Source organism: Betta splendens, chromosome 9 (genome assembly GCF_900634795.4).
Source record: "Betta splendens chromosome 9, fBetSpl5.4, whole genome shotgun sequence".
NCBI lineage: Eukaryota > Metazoa > Chordata > Actinopteri > Anabantiformes > Osphronemidae > Betta > Betta splendens.
In genome coordinates, this window is record NC_040889.2 from 9,211,156 (window position 1) to 9,229,905 (window position 18,750).

Here is an 18,750-nt window from a genome sequence, read left to right on the forward strand (position 1 = left end):
TGCCAAGAGAGAAACTGGCACCAAACCAGCCCGTTCGCTCAGATACAGCCAGTCCTGGTTCAGATGCAACGCAAGAGGCTTTAATTGAGAGCTGCTCTCAGCGCGGCCACTTCATAACTCAGCCTGTTTCCCATCACCTCCTACATGCTGAGGTTGTGATAAAAGCACGTCTAGACACTTTTACTTTATTTACACAAGCTGGACCAGCCATTAAAAGCAACCGTGGATATTTTGCACTACCACACTGGTAGATTTTTTTAGCCGACTCTTTGAACCAAAAGATTAAAGCTGATTCACAGCAGCTTTACTGATGTATATGTGTGCTTCCTATGGGAGTGTCCTCCCCGGCGCTGAATTATTTCTCAGGAATTGCTGAAAATGACTGAAAAGTCTCAAGTAGAGCACTTGGGCCGTCTCCAGATTTTCCCTGTCCTTTGGCAAACATCCTGGAAGCGTTCTGCCCCCACCCGTCGGCTATGTGATATATAATGGATTGGATGGAGGGAGGGAATGGCACGCAGTCAGAGGACGGATGACAGCTTCTCCATGTCTCTGTGTTAATATCCTTCTTAAAACAATTTTGCTTTTTGCCTCCGTTTGTGTTGCTTTTGAAGCTCCACACACTAATTGCTAAACTCCCATCCCTCCCCCTTATTACTGCTCTGTAATGTCAACACTGTGGAGTCTTAGCAGCAACATGAACATCCTGCAGCCTGCCCTGATTGACCTGGGGGGGTTGCATGCTCTTCCGTCTAATAAGAGATGACGCAGGGCGCTGGTGGGAAAGCATGTTTCTGTTGCGTTTCCCATTGGCCTCGTTGCGTCTGCGGTTCCCCCCCTGCCTACCTGAGAACTCAGTGGGCATGGATGTGGACCGTTTCCCCATATCAACAGTGCAGAAGCCAGTGTCTCCTCCTTCGTTGAGCAATGCTTAGTAGCCATGTTAGTTACTGAATATTTATTTGTGCTGGATGCCACCTGACTGAAAAGAGATCACGGGGCCTGTTTCATATGTTCAGCTGACTCAAAGAGAAACTGAAGCTGAAGCAGACACTTCCTGTACAGTACATGGCCTTTTGCTACGCACCGGTGTTTCATAAGACCGAAAACAGGTATGAGACCATAGACTGTTAAAAGATGATAAGACGAGTCACCTGCTCGAGCCAGACAGTCGCAAAGTATGTTTAAAGTGTTTATTACAGACTTACAGCAGGTCATTTGTCTGTCCAAAACAGTGCTTACTGCTGATTCAGTGTCCAGCTGCTAGAGGAGCTGAACCACCATCAACAACAAGAAGACCGAGAGTCCAGAAATGGCCGAAGGAGCTGTGAGCATCCACCATCCAGACGATTTTGATTCATTCGAGGGGTCAAAAACCCGGCAATGTTCCTCTGAGAACCATTTGAACTAAGAACAGGCATAAGACCCAATTGCTCACTCAGCTGTTTCCCCAAAGGCGAAAGATTGGAGTTGACACAAGCGACCCAAGCATGTTCTGATGGGAAAGCAGCTTCCCTAAACTCAAGAGGAAAGCTCTACATTCCCCATGAGTGTCTAAAGGCCATTCATCTGTGTGTGTGTGTGTGTTTGTGTGTGTGTGTGTGCGCGCACATGGAGAAATTATCGAATAATCTGAGATGGGGCAAAGGGGACAGCGGGTTCTAGCAGGACAGTGGGTGCATTCAGGGGTTTATTTGCAGTAGAGTTGCTTCAGGCAAGCGTAGCTGCTGAAGGCAAGGCAGTTACCAGCAAGGAGCGGGGGGGAAGTGATGTGGATCCAAAATGGCAGCAGTGGGGAGTACCCAGTAAACCCAGTACACCCAGTACCCACGCATGTTCTCACTCGTCTAGCAGAAAAGGTCAAGAGTACAGAGTGGCACAGAAGTGACCTGGATCAGTCGTCAGCAGAAATAAACACGTATCAGGCTGCAGGGTCTCTGTTCTGAATGAAAACATACAGCACTGGGCTAGAAACCCGTGCTGGGGGGAGGAACAAAGAGCACAGCCTCCACAAGGACAAGGCAGATATTTGCCAGACATGAATCATGACACACATGCGTAATCTCACCAGTCTAACCTCAATGCCAGGACCTGGATCCCACACACAGGATGTGCGAAGCTGGAAACGGGGGGAGCGTGGGAGCCAGACTGCTGCGCAGCTTTTGCTAAAATATCTTTCGTGGCCCAGAGAGCAGGCCAGGCAGAGGGACTCTGACCCCAAATATGTGTGACCTCCACACAAACGCCAAGGGCAGTAAAGCTCCTGGACGGGAAATGAAGCAGAGCCTTTTCTCTTCTTTTATTGAATACCAGTGTTTGCCTCATACATGGATATGGTTGTGTCACCAACATTTCCTTCACAGACACATCCAGCACACACGCACTTTATTTCAGCTGTCAGCAGTGTCCTGAAAATAGCACGTTCTCCATTTTTTGTAACAAATTCAGTCAGTCGTCAAGGCAAGAAATCACATTTACACCAGATGTTTTAAACAACCAAGCTCGGCATCACATCAAAAATACTTAAGTACGGAGGAAAGCTGAGTCTATGGCCACAACTAAAACAGTGCTTATTGTCCAGCAGTAATTATTCTAAACATTTGATTCATTAGATCAGAAGCCACTACGTGTAGAGCTGAAAGATGAGTGGGCACGACTTAGGATTTATTTAGGATTGTTCCTCCTCGTCAGTAGTGAGACAAGTCTACACGTGGTGGCTTTGCCTGAACATTCAGTACTTTTATCAGCGTAAAGCAAACAGCAGCATGTGCTGCGAAAAGGAAACCCTTCATCTGATCAGCATGAAAAATAGAAAAGCAGCCAGAGAGCGAGTGAAATCCCTCCATTTTGGTACATTTTCAGCAGTTTAGAATGATACACGTGTGATTGGAATGTAGAAAAGCAATGATACTCACTGATGGCCGGTGTCCCTGACTAACTTTAATACTGACTCGCAGGTTGTTTGTGATGGTTGGATGTTGCCGCGTAGTCATGCAGGAAGTGGCCAGAGGTTTCCTCCACACAAAACCCGCAGTTTCAGTCGAAAAATGAACAAAAGTACATTTAGATCTGAGTCTGACTGGTCACCATGGTAACGCAGCGACGCTAACGCCACACACAGCATTCACCCCCGACTCTGTGAGGGCTCCAAGCTCCGACCGTCGCTCAGACAGCACATAAGAACCATCGTAACAAATCACAGTTTTAGAAAATTGTCATGCTTACCTACAACTTACTACACATTGTGTCATGTCTCATTCATTCACAACACCGGGCAGCAGATGGGAACAAAGGTGCAAACATCACAAGAAGGAGAAGAAGCTCAGTCTCAAAGAGCCCGTTTGGAACAGGAGAATACTGGAACTCGTTTCAGGGTTCAGTTGGTCCAGCTGCCTATTTTACATATTCTCAGGGGCTAATGGATCAGCAAACAACAAAAAATCGCAGGACCAGCGATAGACATATCCCTCGCATGGATGGTTCTGTGTCTGTGACGTCTGGAAGGCACCGGACGCTAAACGGAAGCTAAACGAGAGCGAGGAACTCAACACGTTCCGTTCTTTGAGGCTGAGAAGTGTGTTGGATATGGAGAATTACGGTTCAGCCCATGCACCTTCCATGCAGACCAAGCCTTTGTTACAGTATTGACAAATTGCACAGTCACATGTATCACTCCTAAGAAATAAAAAATAAAGAACACTGTTCCCAAGTACAAAAACACTGTCTGTGTTGGTCATGTTTGTTCTGTGCACAAGAAATACGCCAAAACACGGAATCACAATTAAAGGGGTGCAGAGAACAGCACAGAACAGATTCGGTTCCTGCATGACCAAATGACCGCTGACCCTTCGAGGTGCCCTGCATCAAAATGAGGTCAGCTCCAGAACCCTCCGCCTCTCTGAACCTCCATCCAGCCAGACTGGGAATCAAAGGGCCACTGTTCCCTGGCTTGGCACTTGGTAAGGGTAGTGTCTAACCCGGAGACGGCCTTTCACTCGGGCCCCTCTCCAGAAGCAGCGCATCTTAAGCGCCTGCTTGTGACCGAGCTAAAGCAAAGAGCGGCTCAGAGGCTGCGTGCGAGGAAACCCAAGTGCTGCACGCACTTATCTTATCACACATCTGGACAGTGTTCGCTCCCTTCTTCTCATGGCCACTGGAAAAAAACAAATATTCACATTAATCAACACCACGATAATAAAAATGAACTACGTCGGGAGGTTTGTTTTCCCTTTCCAGCGAAGGGTTAAACATTCAGCTTCAGACGCGGGTTCTAAATGGCTCCTGCTTTGAACTAAAGCTGCGTTTGCTTGCTTGAAGAGAAGCTGAGGAAAATCCCTTTCACATGTATACCACCAGGGGGAGCATTGTTCTCTGCGTTCTGGCCCGTCCCAGTCCAGGGATACACACCTGGACTGGAAACTCCCTGCGTCCGTGCGGCTGCATGATGGAATTAAGACCAGGCTTAAAACCGTCCTTCCAGTTAGAGACGGGTCACGTCACTCTGCACCACCTCTGACTAGAACCAGCAAAGCCAGGGTTTGCCTTCCAGTGAAACAACAGCAGAGACGGAGAAGATTAGCTGGCCTTTAGTGCCTCAGCAGCAAAACGAGGCACGTTGAGCTTCCCTGATGACATCACTAGGTCCAGCACCACGGGCCTCTTGCTCAATGTTTGGAACAATGACATGAATTGTACTCGTGTACTCTCGTGTTCACCCGTCAAGTTTGTGCCCGTGCTGAGGTCTGAGGTCAAAGGTTAAACAGGCTCCCGCCTCCACTCTCCAGGCCAAATATTGACAGTCCAAGAGTCACATGGACAGAAGTGAAGGCTGGGACGTGTGACTTACGCTTCCTGTCAGTGGAACGTTTGACATGAATGTACTCACATTCAAACGGGGTTTTTCAGTCTATTTTTCTCAGCGTTTATGACTCACTATGCTGCCGAGTCGTTGCTGAAGCAGGCCTGCACCCCTCCGTCCCTCCACAGCCGCTTGATGACCCCGGCCAGCTCCGCCATCATGAGGCCTTCCTCCGCCGAGCCGGCCAGCAGGAAGAGAAGCTGAGAAAAAACCCTTTCATATGCATACCAGCTTTGGCGACCCCCACCCCCCTCCTCCCCCCTGCAATGTCTTTCTCTCTGCGACACAATTATCTCTTCGCTTCCACCGTGCTGCCGGGCTTTCAGTGCGTTTTTATAACCCCCCCCCCAAACAGTTTCAGAAATGAGGGATGGACATGGCAGGTGTGGGAATGTGCGTTTCTGTGTGTGTGTGTGTGTGTGTGTGTGTGTGTGTGCAAGCAGCGTGTATTCAGTCCCTGATGGTGCAGAACATTCTCATGGTTAGGGACGAGCAGAGGGAGGCTGCTGGGGTGCAGCGCTTCCTCGGAGGAAACACACCACGACCTCAGCGTCCTGCGCCGCTCCAAACCCGCCGTCGTCCTCTGCTTGCTGCGACCGAGTGAGCCTCGACGGCTCCCGCTCCGCTGGCTCCTAGCTCCCCCCGCTCCGCGGGGGGCAGTGGCCCAGCCTCATGCGCAGCGTGCCGCTTTTGTGCAGGTGCCACAGCTGGACGAACTCCTCGGGCATGGCGTGGAACCACTTGTAGGGCAGGATGTTGTCGTAGTAGTGGTGGCTCACGGGCCGCTCGTCCAGGCCCACGGAGAACGGCCAGAAGCCGTAGGCCGTCACCTCCTCGCACAGCCCCAGGGCCAGGCTGACCAGGAAGAGCCCCGTGGAGAGGCGCCGGGCGTGCACGCCGCGGGCCTTCCAGAACTTGCCCACCGTGGCCAGGAAGTCGGGGTTGGCGAAGAGCATGGTGAGGTTGGACGAGGCGTCGGCCAGCGCGTAGTACGCCCGCAGCGAGGGCTCGGTGCCGGGCTTCATGGAGAAGGCGGGCATGTAGATGTAGCTGGAGCCGTACGCCTTCATGCTGTCCACGAAGGCTTTCCTGGACCACAGGAGGTTCTGAAATCTGGGAGAGAGAGAGGAACCAATGACTGCGGGGCTGAGTGCTCCCCGTTCCGACTCTGCTGGTCTGTTTAGGGAAACGAGCTTCCTGTGTCTCATAAAGAGCAGACTGCTCATATCGTCAGTAGGTGAAAGATGAGACACATGCATATTCAGCCTTTCATTTATAAAAGGCTATGAATACATTGATATATTGAACCCACTGTGCTTCGTTACCTTTTCTCGATGATGCTGGGGTTGGCTGTGACCAGATGTGATCTCGTCCCCACGTCCTCTACGTATTCCTTTGAAAGCGGCGGAAGGTTACACCTAAAGGAGCAAAACGCACAGTCAGCAACTCATAGATCAGAGATTAAACCCCGACACAAGTGAAGCAGGCACATTTGAAATAATGACATCCTGCACGACTGCTCTGTCCGTGTATGATCATCAGACGGTGGGGGAGCTGAAAATGATTCACTGTTTTAGAAACAGACTGTGTCTTTTCTCCCTTAAGATGATGAATTCTTCATATAAACCAGTTCTCTCCTCCTGTGTCCCGTCCTGCGTTCCCATTTTGCTTACTCATGCTTAAACTCGCTTCTCCCCTGCCCTCGTCGTGGCCCATTTTCCCGCCTCCGCCTTTGTCCCTCGGCTACAGTCGAGACCAGCTCTCATTATCTAATGGTGCTTCAGCGGCTCCCTTGGGGGCTGCTGGTTCACATCGGAAGGTGCAGAAAGAGAGAGGGAGCGAGAGAGGGAGAGATTGCCGTGCCTCACCGCATGATAAAGTCAGCCTGGTCAATGTCATGTCCACACTGGCTGTGGCGAAGGATGCCGCTGTTGCCCACCACCGCGCACCGCTTCAGGGGCAGCTGCAGAGGGTTGTCCTGAGCAGACACACACACACACACACACACACACACACACACACACACACACACACACACACACACACACACACACACACACACACACACACACACACACGCACGCATAAAGAAACTGCACGAAAAAAACCCAGCAATTTACAGGAAGTGGGCACAAAAAGCGAAACACCTCCCGACTGCATAAGTCAGTGAAGGTCGGGTCCAGTAACCTCGTGCGGAGACAGACAAACCAGAACAGTAGAAAGAAACGAAAACTGGCTGAACACAGATACTTAGAGTGTTTTACTGTAATGAATGCATATTGTCTTCACGTTTGTCCATCTACAGCAGAAACAGGCTGCAGTACTGAGCTAAGAACCGGTGGCTGTGAACCTGTGCCCTATCATCATCTAAATGGAAGCCTTGTAGGGACAGTAGCCCATTAAAGCTGCACAGACTCTGAAACAACACACTTCACCGAGCTCGGGCCAAAAGAGTAAATGTAAGTCGCAGGCATGGATTTAGTGAGATAGCGGAAACAATCGTGCCCATTATTCCCCTGAGAGGAGACATGCACACATGCACACACACACATGCACGCACGCACACACGCACACACACACATGCACGCACGCACACACACACACGCACGCACGCACGCACGCACGCACAAACACACACACACTGTGACCTCTTTGCCTCGGGGTCTCTTTTGTCCGTGACAGGGAGCAGAGTGAGGGAACAGTCCTCCGCTAACAGCACATCGAGCCACCAGTGAGTCGGCTTTAAACCTGCGAGGGGGCAACTTTCTGGAAAGTCAAATCAAAGTGAATCAATATGTGGACTCTGTTTTTCGTGCATACAGGGAGAAAAGACCTGGCGCTGTACAGTCCAGTGAGCTCTGCAGACGCTCTAACCTGTCACTACCCAGCGAAGCCCTAATTGGCACATTTCCTGGCGGCGGCCCAGAAGCCGCGGTTCCGGTCAGCTCCGTGCAGCGCAGCCTCACGCTTCTGCAGAACACTTTAAGAGGAAGTGCACTATTCAAAGAAGGCAAGGGTGGTTACGGGGTGACAAACACAGTATTAAGTAAGGACAGTTGTGAGATTTTTCAGTTGCTCATAGCGACCGAGTCATGGGCGACAGCCACAGGACAGATTAATGGGGGCTGAATCCGGCAGAAGCAAATGGCCGCCCAGCCTGAGCCTGGTTCTGCCCATTCACTGGATTATAAAGCTCTAGAGTGGTGGATCTGTAATAGGGGTCCAGTCTTGATTGGTAGCGAGGCGTTGCTGCCCCTGGACACAGAAACCACGGCAACGCCACTTAGCGCTGGACTGGATGGTTTCGTCCTGTTTCCAGGCACGTCCAGACACATTTGAACAGCCTCATCCAGATGCACACACACGCGGAGCCAAGTGAAAATAGCCTGTGTGTCTGGTCACAGACACACGCGTACAGTGGCATGAGCACAGTTTTAGCCCAAAGCCCATGTTGTGTGAAAAAAAAAGAGGACCTGACCAACAAAGCAGAATTTGAGGAACCATGTAATCGCATCCTGTGTGACACCTCAAACCTCAAACATCTGGATGAATAAACAGACAGACAGAAGAGGACATCTGTCTGTTTATTCAAAACCCCTAAACAGCATCGTACGGCTCTGAGTCAGAGAACCTGGTCCCAGTCCCGTCCCAGACCCGGCTTGCGTCGGTACCTGCACAAAGAGCGGGTAGGTGTCGTTGGTGACGGTGCGAGAGTGGTAGAACTCGCCGTCGTACCACAGCACCTTGCCCATGGGCGAGTTCTCCTTGGTCACCGCAAACATCCTCCTCGGATCGCAGCAGTCGGTCAGCAGCTTCCTGCACAGCGGAAACAGAGACGCGGGTCTGCGTTTGAGACAGATGCACCACAAGGCCAGAGCATTTAAGATCTGTTAGCGCCAAAATAATGCTTGTGGTTGTATTCGATTGGACACATTTTAATTATTTACGTTACACAAATTACAAATCAACGCCACGTGTGCGACGGTGAATGTTAACGTGCCCACAATCAATAAGATACATATTAACTTTAACCCTTTGTGTCGCATCATAATGCCATTGAGCTCCACATAGACAAAGGAGGTCGCATGCTCCCGGTGATGGTGAGAAACCTCATCTACATCCTCTTCTGGGGAGGTCAGAGTAAACATAATACACATCACAGAAGCGCAACATTAACGGCGTCATCTCGCCTTTTAGACGGACCCCGAGACGAACCTGTACAGATCGATGCCCGTCTGGTTCTTCTGCCATGCGTCCCCCTGCCTCAGCACCTCCTCCACTATGTCTTTATCCCGGGGAAGCCTGTAGACGGGGAAGATGTAGAACCAGCACAGCACCAGGACGCACAGCGCGGCCCACACGGACAGCTTGCCCCGGTAGCATCGCGCCAACATCTTTTATCCCCCTCCTCACTCTCGTCTCTTCAGCGTCGAAGGAAGCGTCGGTTCAGAGCTGCCGCGCGAAGATCCCCCTCATCCCGCACGGGGGGGTGGACTGTAATTGTCTGCTAGGAATGGAGGTAGGCTCTTGCCCGCGTGCCTGCCCCGAGCATCGGTCAGGGAATCTGGGCTCGTCTTGGCGAGGGTGCGATGCTGGAGACGCGTCCGAGCCCGCAGCAGCGGCAGCGGCGGCGCGCGCTCGGTTGCGGGACTGCGGTGCAATGTGTCGAGCCGTGCGGGAAGCTGCCGCGCTCTCCTCGGTGCATCCCCACCGTCAACACAGCCCGCGGATTGTGAGGAGTCATGCGGGCCCCGTCCCCACCCGGTGCCCCCAACGCATCCCCGAATCCCCAAAACAGGTGCGCATGTGCGTCCGTCACTGCTCTCCCTCGGGCCCTCGGCGCACGTCCTCCCGGTGCTGCTACGGCGCAAGTGGACGGGACAGGTCCAATTCAGGTTCCCTCCACCACCCCGCTTTCTCCTGTCAACACCCCTTTCCTCGGAGACAAAGTGCTCCTTGTGCGCCTGGTCCCGAAGAGCGGAGGTTTGCTTTCAAAGTAAAGGCGATCACAAAAACATTGATGCGAACAGTTACAAACAAAAAATGATTCTTATCATACGCAGTTAAATTATAGAAAAATGTGTCTGACACTAGCAGGACACATTTTTAAAAAAGTAGCAGATAATATTAAAAAAATAAACAGTGCATCAATAATAAAAAATAAAATGGGAACAGTAAAGCGTTTGTCCTTCCTATTAACTGTTTTATTTACCAAAGACTCACTGTGCCGCAAACTCCGATCTCGACATAAGATGCTAATCTCCAATTTCTTTAAAACGGCTTGTGCGACCTTTATTTTGTTAAAACCAGGTCCGCGTCCGTGTTTCCGGTGGCTTGGCGGCTGCCAGGGCAGACCTGTGATGTAAGCCAAGCGAGGGGCGCCCCCTGCTGGACGCCGTCTCGGTGACGTGGTCAGTGGTAGATTGATCGATGGGTTCAACATAGAGCTCCTCACTGCACCAGCAGCTGGTCACATCTGCAAATGAGAACAATACCTGCACATGCACCACTACAATATTCATTTTCTATTTTGTTCTGATTCTTTCTGAAAAGTGGCCAATCGGCAAAACTGCTCTGCTGACCTCGTGTGGAAAGCGTTGTTTAACAGGGACACTGCACCACTACAATTAAGCATCTCGCTCCCTTATCGCCCTGATATGCTGTGTAGCTGAGTAATGCGGGGCGCTCGCAGAACCCTGCTGGGAACCTTGGAGGGCGGTGTCAAGGTCAGCCAGCCGGCGGAGGGGTGCCAGGGAGAGCCGCGGGCCTGAAGTCATGTGTCAGCTGCTCTTTGTGCCTCCGCATCCAAACAAGCGCGCCCCTCAGGAGGCTGGAGAAGCTCCAAGACGTGCAAGAAGGGCGCCGGGGAAGCGGCTCCATCCTGATGAAATATTCATGAAGCGGGGCCCGGGGTAAACGTGAACGGCCACGCTGGTCTGTATCTATACGTCAGCCATACCATAGACTATGGACCTACACCCCCCCGATGGGCTTGTCTCCAGCAGCCCTGCCTCCCCTATGAGGAAAGCACTTAGGATAATGGCTGGAGTCTCCCTGTGGCTGAGCTCGGTTGTGTGGAGGTGACAGAGCGGACGTGAGGTCGCTGAAGTTCGCGAGGAGACGCGGAGCTGTCTGACTGCCCCCCCTCTGACAGCGAACACACCGAGGCCTTCCTGTTTCTGTTTTCTTTTCATACGCGTGCGTCTGTGCGGGGGGGGGGGGGGGTCGGGTTGCATCCGAAATAGCGGTCCCACCTGCTGAGGATGAACAAAATCACAGAACATTTGTTGCCCCTCGCTTCTTCTCCGTCGCTCGTGGAGGTTTTGCCTCTTTAGCTGATGCTCCTGTTCCCTGCGTGTTGGTTTTGAGGCACAGCATTGAGATGGATGGCGTCTGACAACACAGCAGGGGGTCTGGGCGTTTATAGGTGATGGATGAACGGGCAAATCATTGGCGTCGACGGGAAGGAGTACTCATATTTATTATAGTGAACCTGATTCTAACCCCCCTCACAACAGGAGGGTTCAACTGAGGCTCCTCTGCTGTTGGAGATGCCCTTGGAGCTAATGCTCGGTTAATCAAACACATCTCAGCGCTTGCGTCGCCTTCTCCCTGTGTAAGTCAGTGGAAAGAGGAGAAACTCAATACTTAGGTGTCAGGTGATTTGCAAGCGGCGGAGGAACTCAGGCAGAGATTAGCACACAAGCTCTGACATCTTGATAAAGTCAGGCCACAGAACAGCATCAAAACCTAGTTCATGTTGTTACCATGGTTACCGAGGTTCCCCTCCTCCCCTTCCCTTGATCTCGTGGCCAAAACGGAGCAGCCTGGTTATTTTGGGACGCTACAGAAACACAACAACACATATTTTGATCAAAATGCCTGAAATGCATCAGGGGCTAATTCCTGCTGTTTGACCTCGACAGCGTCAGTCAACACTTGGACCCAGTGAGTGATGGATCGCGGTGGGATTGACATCCTCCAGCCAACGTTCACCGCATGTCTGACTCACGTGCTTTCAACCTTTCACATGACTTATAAATGCCCCAAAATAAACAGCTGCTGATTGTGAATTTGTGAATTGTTCAGCTACTTTTAAAACCCATTGTGATTAGAGCACAGTAATGCTCCTGATTTATTATTACACGTCGCCGGCGGTGTCACGGCGTGATGGGAGGTGATATCCCATTCTTGGCCCGGTGCCAACACATGCTCGGGAACAGAAGTCATCTCTGCCGCCCGCTCGTCAGCCCCCCACATAAAAAGCCCATTGTCTTCGGCTGGTCGCCGTCCGGCTCACTGCACCTCAGCGGACCCTCGTTAGAAGCTGAAGCGACTGGAGCTGTGGAACAGCTACACTTAGTTTAGGTCTGATTACATTTTACTGACGTTTTGACTTTGGCTCAAGGTAAGTAGATTCTGGATGAGGATATATGCTGGCATTTTATTAAATATTGTCTCATTGTCACTATAACAGACATTTATTAATGTATTTGTGTCAGTGAGATGCTTCATTTATTATATCATTATTATATTAGAGGTTTTTATAAGCATATTACCTATAAATTATACGAACACGCTTTTTTTTCTCGTGCTGCTGCTTTTTGTTGTGAGGCCAGTGAGGCTCAAACTGCAGTAATACTTAATGTAATGGATGTGTCCAACTAGCTTCTTTCTCATCTCAAATATACATGAAAGGGTGCTTCTTTTCATCCAAACCCTTTGTGATCGCCTTCAGTAAACATCCTCCTCATTTGTCCCCCGTCCGCTGTTTCAGGAGCCCGACAGAACCGCAGCGATGAATCCCAAAGGGGATAAGGTGAGCCGGCTATATTCCACCGTGCTAATCCTCCGAGCGTGGACAAGGGTCACGGTGTCCTGACGCACATAGCAAAGACCTGGCACCAGTCATCTATCACAGTAGCTATCAGCATCCCAGAGAGCCTTCCTCTTGACTTCATCCTAATAATAACTTATTATCTTTTCACATGTGGCTGCACTAAGTGGTCTTTCCAAATATATATTAATGTTCACGCAGGGACATCTCTGTTATTTATGGAAAGTTGCCCCGCATGGCCACCTGTTCCTGTGATGTTTAGAAATTAAATTTAGTGAAAAATGTCTTGGTATCAGATTACACGGTCCACTTGTCTCATGCAGTGAACTGAACAAATGCTATTTTCTGCAGCCGAAGTCCAAGATTTCGGCTTCTCGCAAGCTCTCGCTGAAGGTGGGTGTTTATATCAGTAAAATTAAACCTAATGAGGAATGCTGGTTGGGTCATTTCTCTGCCCTGGTTTGACCTGTTCTTTTCCTATCAGATGCTTCTCCTCACAAAAGCCTGTGAGGACCTGGAGCGGGAGCGGCAGGAGCGGGAGGAGGAGAAGGTCCGTTATTTGGGGGAGAAGCTGCCGCCGCTGCAGCTGTCGGGGCTGTCGCTGAACGAGCTGCAAGTGAGTCAGAAGCACAAAATGAAGCGCTGGATTTCTCTGCAGCGGGATGTGTACATGCACGTTCGTCCTCTCCCCCAGAACCTGTGCAAGCAGCTTCACGCGAAGATCGACGTCGTGGACGAGGAGCGATACGACTGTGAGGCCAAAGTCAGCAAGCACAACAAGGACGTGAGTCCCCGAAAGCGCGACGCTGCACGTTCGCCCCCTCTCCTCCAGCCCCACACGCTCTCGCTATCGTTTAGATCCACGAGCTGAAGCTGAAGGTGCAGGATCTTGGAGGCAAATTCAAAAAGCCGGCGCTGAGGAAGGTCAGGGTGTCGGCGGACGAGATGATGCGAGCTCTGCTGGGGTCCAAACACAAGGGCTCCATGGACCTCAGGGCCAACCTCAAGTCTGTGAAGAAGGAGGACGTCAAACAGGACAAGGTACGACTGGCAGGCGTCATGCTGGCGCTCGGACACGGGGGGGCCTCACTCGTGTTCTCAATTCCAGGTGCTCACTAGCGAAGTCGGCGACTGGCGGAAGAACGTGGAGGCCATGTCGGGAATGGAGGGCCGCAAGAAGATGTTCGACACGGGTGGAGCTCCTCAGTGAGACGCTGCGAAGGGGAGCCATCGACCAGAACAAAGCAGAGGAAAGCAAAGATCTAGCACTTAACATGTTCCAGCAGAACTCATAGGTTTTTGTAATTACGACAGGAGATCATTTGTTTTGTTATGATGTGTTGACATAGATACAAATAAACATAATGTTTATGCTGCTTGATGCCGTCATGGTTCAGTTACTGGTCTGTGGAGGAAGTATTTATAGCCGTGATTCGACCGGTGTTACTCGCAGCCTCAGACAGAGAAACCTGAGCTGGCTTTGTTATGCTACACTTCACACGCATCCATGCGATGTGTAGATGTGTGTCGACAGATGTGTGCTGTCGATTGATTTATCGCCTCAAGCGCAAATATAAAAGCTCTGGACCTGCAGCTCGCTGTGTCTCTCAGGCTGAGCTGAGAATGAGAAGCGGCCCAGGCCTCGCCGCTATTAACAAGCACTGACGGGCACACGTATCAAGTGTTCCCCATATTTATTATCTATCTATTATATCTAGATAGATACTTATGAGAAGGATGGAAAAGCGAAAGGTCACGGCTCGTGTCAGCGACACGCTGCGCTTCCCTGATGGAGCCACTGGGGGGCAGCGCACACTCGCGCTGACACTGCTGGTGCCAGGTGTGGTTCCAGAACAAACCCTGACTTGACTTGGGTCGTTCTCATTGTTCCACCTCATCATTACTGGAGAAAACAAACAGTATTTCCTACAGGACGGAACAAGAACTGGGGTCTGGCAGTAAATAATTACCAGCGTGGCTAAAAGCAGTGCCAGTTAATTTCAGGCATGAAATAACCCAAAGGAAAAGAAAATGTGTGTATGCAAGCGGCCTGATGACAAAGCGTGATTGACGATCATCATTCATTATTACAGAGACTGTGGTTATTAGAAAACTGGGAGCTTTAGGCTCCTGTGAGTAACAAACAAGAGCTCAGGTGTCTGGTGAGAAATAGTGACGCTGGCTGTGACAGAAACAGGAAGGCGGAGGTATTATAACAGGATGTAATGATACATGCGTTTACTGTTTTACTTCACAAGGCTGTTTGATGCTCCATCCTGACCTCTAGGCTCCTGCTGCACTAACTGTGTGTGTCTGCAGCGTCGTGCCGTGATTTGGCAAATAAGCAGCTTGCGGCAAATCCCGTTTCTTCTCTGAATGAGTCTATATTTGGAGGTAATGACACAACACAGGAGGTTTATAAGGCATTAGGCTGGTGGATTCAAGGGTTTCAACATAGCTGAAAACACACACACACGCACACACACACACACACACACACACACACACACACACACACACACACACACACACACACACACACACACACACACACACACACACACACACACACACACACACACACACACACACACACACGTTATTAATTGGATTCAGAAGGGTGAGTATCTTTTTAACCTGCACAATCAGCAGATAAATATTACTGCAAACACACATTAATCCGTCTGACCCACATTATAGGTTCAGCCTTAAAGTTACACTCGTCTAAAGATGAACTAACTCCTCGCATTTCCATTGCTGTCGCTGAACTTTCTGCAGCAGTAAATCTGGTTACAGAGCACGATCGCGAGCGACGTCTGGCAACTCTGAAGACGCTTCACGTTACTTTTGGTTTCAAGAATATTGGAAATAAGTGGAAGCATCATTTAACAAACTATTATCATTTATGATGAAAATCTTCTCCAAAGCTTTCTCTCAGATGAACACGCCTCTGCGTGTCAGACAGATTCTGTTCTTTCTCCTCTTTTATTTCAGGAGTGAAGGTCAACTTTAAACAGAACCTCTATATCCTTCTAAATGTGCATTTTAATTCCAGCTCTGCACCGTTCACAGTTTTTCGCCCACATTTAACATTTTATGTTAATCTACAGTGTACTGACCTCACTCCTCAGTGATCCTCGCTGAGCCGACAGGGACGAGTGTTGGTTAGTGAGTTTTCTCGTCCTTCAGCCAGGACGGAGGACCTTCTTCCTCCCACTGTATTCATTACGACAGGTAGGTCCTCATGGAAGTGAAGCCAGGTGCTGACATATGCCACTGCAATCACTACATGACGCACAACAAAATAAGTCCTCGCTCGGCTGATCCTAAATTGCCCCAAGTGTCCCTGGAGCCGCTGTGTGAACAGCCTGTTTCCATAAATTATTAACAGTAATGCTGGAGTTCGCCACCGTGGAGGTTGCTGGTGAAGTAGAAACCACGGCAGCAGAAGTTTGCACTAACAACTCATTTTTTTTGCAGAAGCATCAAATATTATGTCATTGAAAGAAAGGTCTTTTTTAAAGGAAGTTGCTCGCTGCTACAAAAATGTGACATTGTTGCCACTGAATAAAATATCGCATACATTTTTAGTTGTGTTTTCCCCACATTTCACGCTGCTCCTGTCTCAAAGCCTAAAGCTGCGTTACTCATCGGCTCCTCTTGTATTTCCATCATCCTCCCGTCTGTGTGGAGACACTTGGGGGGAATCAATAAAGACCCGACTCACCTCAGCAGAGTGCTTCATGGGATGAGTGCGGTACTCTCTGCTCTCAGGCCCCGACTTTCATGGGTTTTAACAAGGCTTCAAGTCTTTGATGGCGGATCTGTTTACATGCCGACGCGTGGACGTGGTGAACAGGTGCTCTGGGTGCGGCGGATGGGGAGGAGGCTGGGGTCAGCGCAGGCCAGGGTTGCTGCGGCAGGATGGGAAACGACAGCGCAGTTAGCGGAGATGGCAAAGGAATGAGAAATTGAATAAATGGCCTGTGACAGTCCCCCCAGGATGAACCCGGAGAAGTCTGGCAAGCAGCGCTGTCAAGTCAGAATGGGAAATAAGCTTGTTCCTTGCTTCAGTTTCTCTGCAACGTGAATACAATTATTATTAGAATCATTGCATAGAATCACTTAATGCACCTCAAAATCTACTAATGCTGGTCATGTTGGAACATTAACCTTCATCTTTAAAGGCTGCATGAGGAGCTGCAGATAAATCAAGCGCTGCATGCTCTCGGTGTCAGGGACTTGCTCGTCTCCAGTGGCTCCGCTGCACTGATGAAGTCTAATGCTGCAAGTAATTAATCTCTACCTGAAGCTAATTGCTTCATCATGTCATCGACTTTTATTCCACACATTGATGTCATGAATGCTCCAAGGTTTCTGGAAATAAAGGTTTAATCTCTTCACCGTCGTTGCATCACGTCTCAAAGAAATCATGCAGAAAAATCCATAATCATTGAGTCATCATAAGGCATAGAAGTTTATATAGTCTAAGTGAAGTCTGGCGGATGCAATGAACTCGTTATCAATATTAATAAGAACTGTTCCAGCTGCCTCTAAAAAGAGCTGCAGAGAGAGCTGAATCACTAAGTACAACCAACGGAAGCTTTATGTGCTGAGCGCGAAGGCCATTCAGCACGAGCACGAGTCCTTGTTTGCTCCAGACACTGTGTGAATGTTGCTGTGGGTTCACGAGTGCAGTCAGTCTGCGCCGGCTCCGAGCGAGCGACGCAGCCGGGCCACGTTTGACTTAGCGACGGTGCCGGGAAACAACAGCACTCTGGGGAGCGAGCCTATATTGATATCGCACGGTTCTGAAATTAAAAGTTCTCAAGGAGGAAGTTCGGGGGCAGCGTTTCAACCGCTGCCAAGCAACTTTCTAACTCGGAATTAAATGATCTCCGTGAGGTGGTGCAGTTTTTAAAAGTCATAGAAGTTTTTATTTAAGTTTGTGCTGTTCAAAAGGAGCCCTTAAAGTTTCGGGACGTGGCCTAACTGGATTATTCCCATCACCCTTGGAGTCCCATCACGGCCCCGTGACCCCCCCCCCAGTTGCACTCCTCTGTGAGGTAATTGGTGTTAAATATGGGTTGCACCTCTTCCAGCAGGGAGTCCATAATAAGTGAGGACGGACCTTGCAGGTGTCACCCAGGCACTAAAGTCACCGCTGGCACCATTTCCATTTTAACAATCCCGCTGTAAAACCCATTTCTGGCTCTGTCCACTCAATCGCCTGCACAATCCATTTTTCACTTCATGCAGTTTATAAAGCAGCCATTTGGACCGAGGGGCCGGCTGCACCCACAGCAGCCCTAAGGTTCCGCTGTCTCAAGGTCGCACCATGGTTATGTTCAGAGCCGTATTTCAAAGAATGCTTCAGAAAGCAGCAGAGGATTTGAACCAGTTGAATAAATCAAAATAATTACTAATTAGCCTAATTAGTATTTAAAGAGGAGTTCTGCAGGAGTTGTTAATTACACTGGATACAGCGTGAGTGCAGTATCTACTTATTGCGTATCTGGACGGATCATCTCTGCAAACCTAAAACCCATTTCCTTCCCCTGCTCAGGCTACATGCAATCTGTCTGGCTAATGTGTTTTTATTTCCCTTTTGGGTGAATTCATTGATACCAGGGCCTCCTCCCTCATCTCAGGCGGGAGGGAGGTTTTATTTCAGTCCTAAAACCAGAAAATGGCACAGAAAATGATTAATATGCCAGAAAAACGATATCTGACTGCGAAACAGTTCCACATTTCGTCAAGTCATTTTCAGACTGAGCTGCTAAGTGAGCGCCATTACGAGGGAGAAATTACATTCCCCGCCATGACAGCGTGTCCCACTCCTGGAGGGCAATAACCCAAAGCATGCAGCACAGAACGGCTGCTGGTTGACAGGAGGATCGGGAGTCTCATCACACGTTCACGTGGAGAACGGGGACTTCCTGAGGTTTGACTCGGCTTCAGAAATCACACGCTGAGGCAAAGGCTTCCTGGAAAACGCCCCCATCTCATCCCTTTGATTCAGGTAACGTGGATGACGAGCACATGAGAGGACTAG

General features: G+C 49.9%; 2 protein-coding genes across 2 annotated transcripts; one reads left to right on the forward strand and one right to left on the reverse strand.

Moving 5' to 3' along the window:
- Positions 1 to 5,213: 5,213 nt before the first annotated feature.
- Positions 5,214 to 10,969, reverse strand: st8sia1 (ST8 alpha-N-acetyl-neuraminide alpha-2,8-sialyltransferase 1). Its single transcript, XM_029162052.3, has 5 exons — positions 9,074 to 10,969; positions 8,530 to 8,674; positions 6,727 to 6,836; positions 6,184 to 6,276; positions 5,214 to 5,971 (listed from the first exon to the last, which is right to left on the reverse strand). The coding sequence occupies exons 1-5, from the start codon at positions 9,250 to 9,252 to the stop codon at positions 5,491 to 5,493; spliced, it is 1,008 nt and encodes a 335-aa protein (XP_029017885.1). The 5' UTR covers positions 9,253 to 10,969; the 3' UTR covers positions 5,214 to 5,490.
- A 1,139-nt stretch (positions 10,970 to 12,108) lies between these two features.
- LOC114862097 (troponin I, slow skeletal muscle-like) lies at positions 12,109 to 14,071 on the forward strand. Its single transcript, XM_029162055.1, has 7 exons — positions 12,109 to 12,266; positions 12,636 to 12,677; positions 13,047 to 13,088; positions 13,180 to 13,311; positions 13,390 to 13,479; positions 13,554 to 13,736; positions 13,804 to 14,071. The coding sequence occupies exons 2-7, from the start codon at positions 12,657 to 12,659 to the stop codon at positions 13,903 to 13,905; spliced, it is 570 nt and encodes a 189-aa protein (XP_029017888.1). The 5' UTR covers positions 12,109 to 12,266; positions 12,636 to 12,656; the 3' UTR covers positions 13,906 to 14,071.
- Positions 14,072 to 18,750: the final 4,679 nt, after the last annotated feature.

Excerpts from the sequence above, each read along its gene's own strand:
- st8sia1 (XM_029162052.3), bottom strand. The coding sequence starts at position 9,252 with ATGTTGGCGCGATGCTACCGGGGCAAGCTGTCCGTGTGGGCCGCGCTG. Across the intron at positions 8,675-9,073 it reads ACGGGCATCGATCTGTACAG|GAAGCTGCTGACCGACTGCT; the intron begins GTTCGTCTCGGG and ends TCCGCTGTGCAG. Across the intron at positions 6,837-8,529 it reads CCTACCCGCTCTTTGTGCAG|GACAACCCTCTGCAGCTGCC; the intron begins GTACCGACGCAA and ends GTGTCTGCTCAG.
- LOC114862097 (XM_029162055.1), top strand. The coding sequence starts at position 12,657 with ATGAATCCCAAAGGGGATAAG. Across the intron at positions 13,312-13,389 it reads TGTCGCTGAACGAGCTGCAA|AACCTGTGCAAGCAGCTTCA; the intron begins GTGAGTCAGAAG and ends CCTCTCCCCCAG. Across the intron at positions 13,737-13,803 it reads AGGACGTCAAACAGGACAAG|GTGCTCACTAGCGAAGTCGG; the intron begins GTACGACTGGCA and ends TCTCAATTCCAG.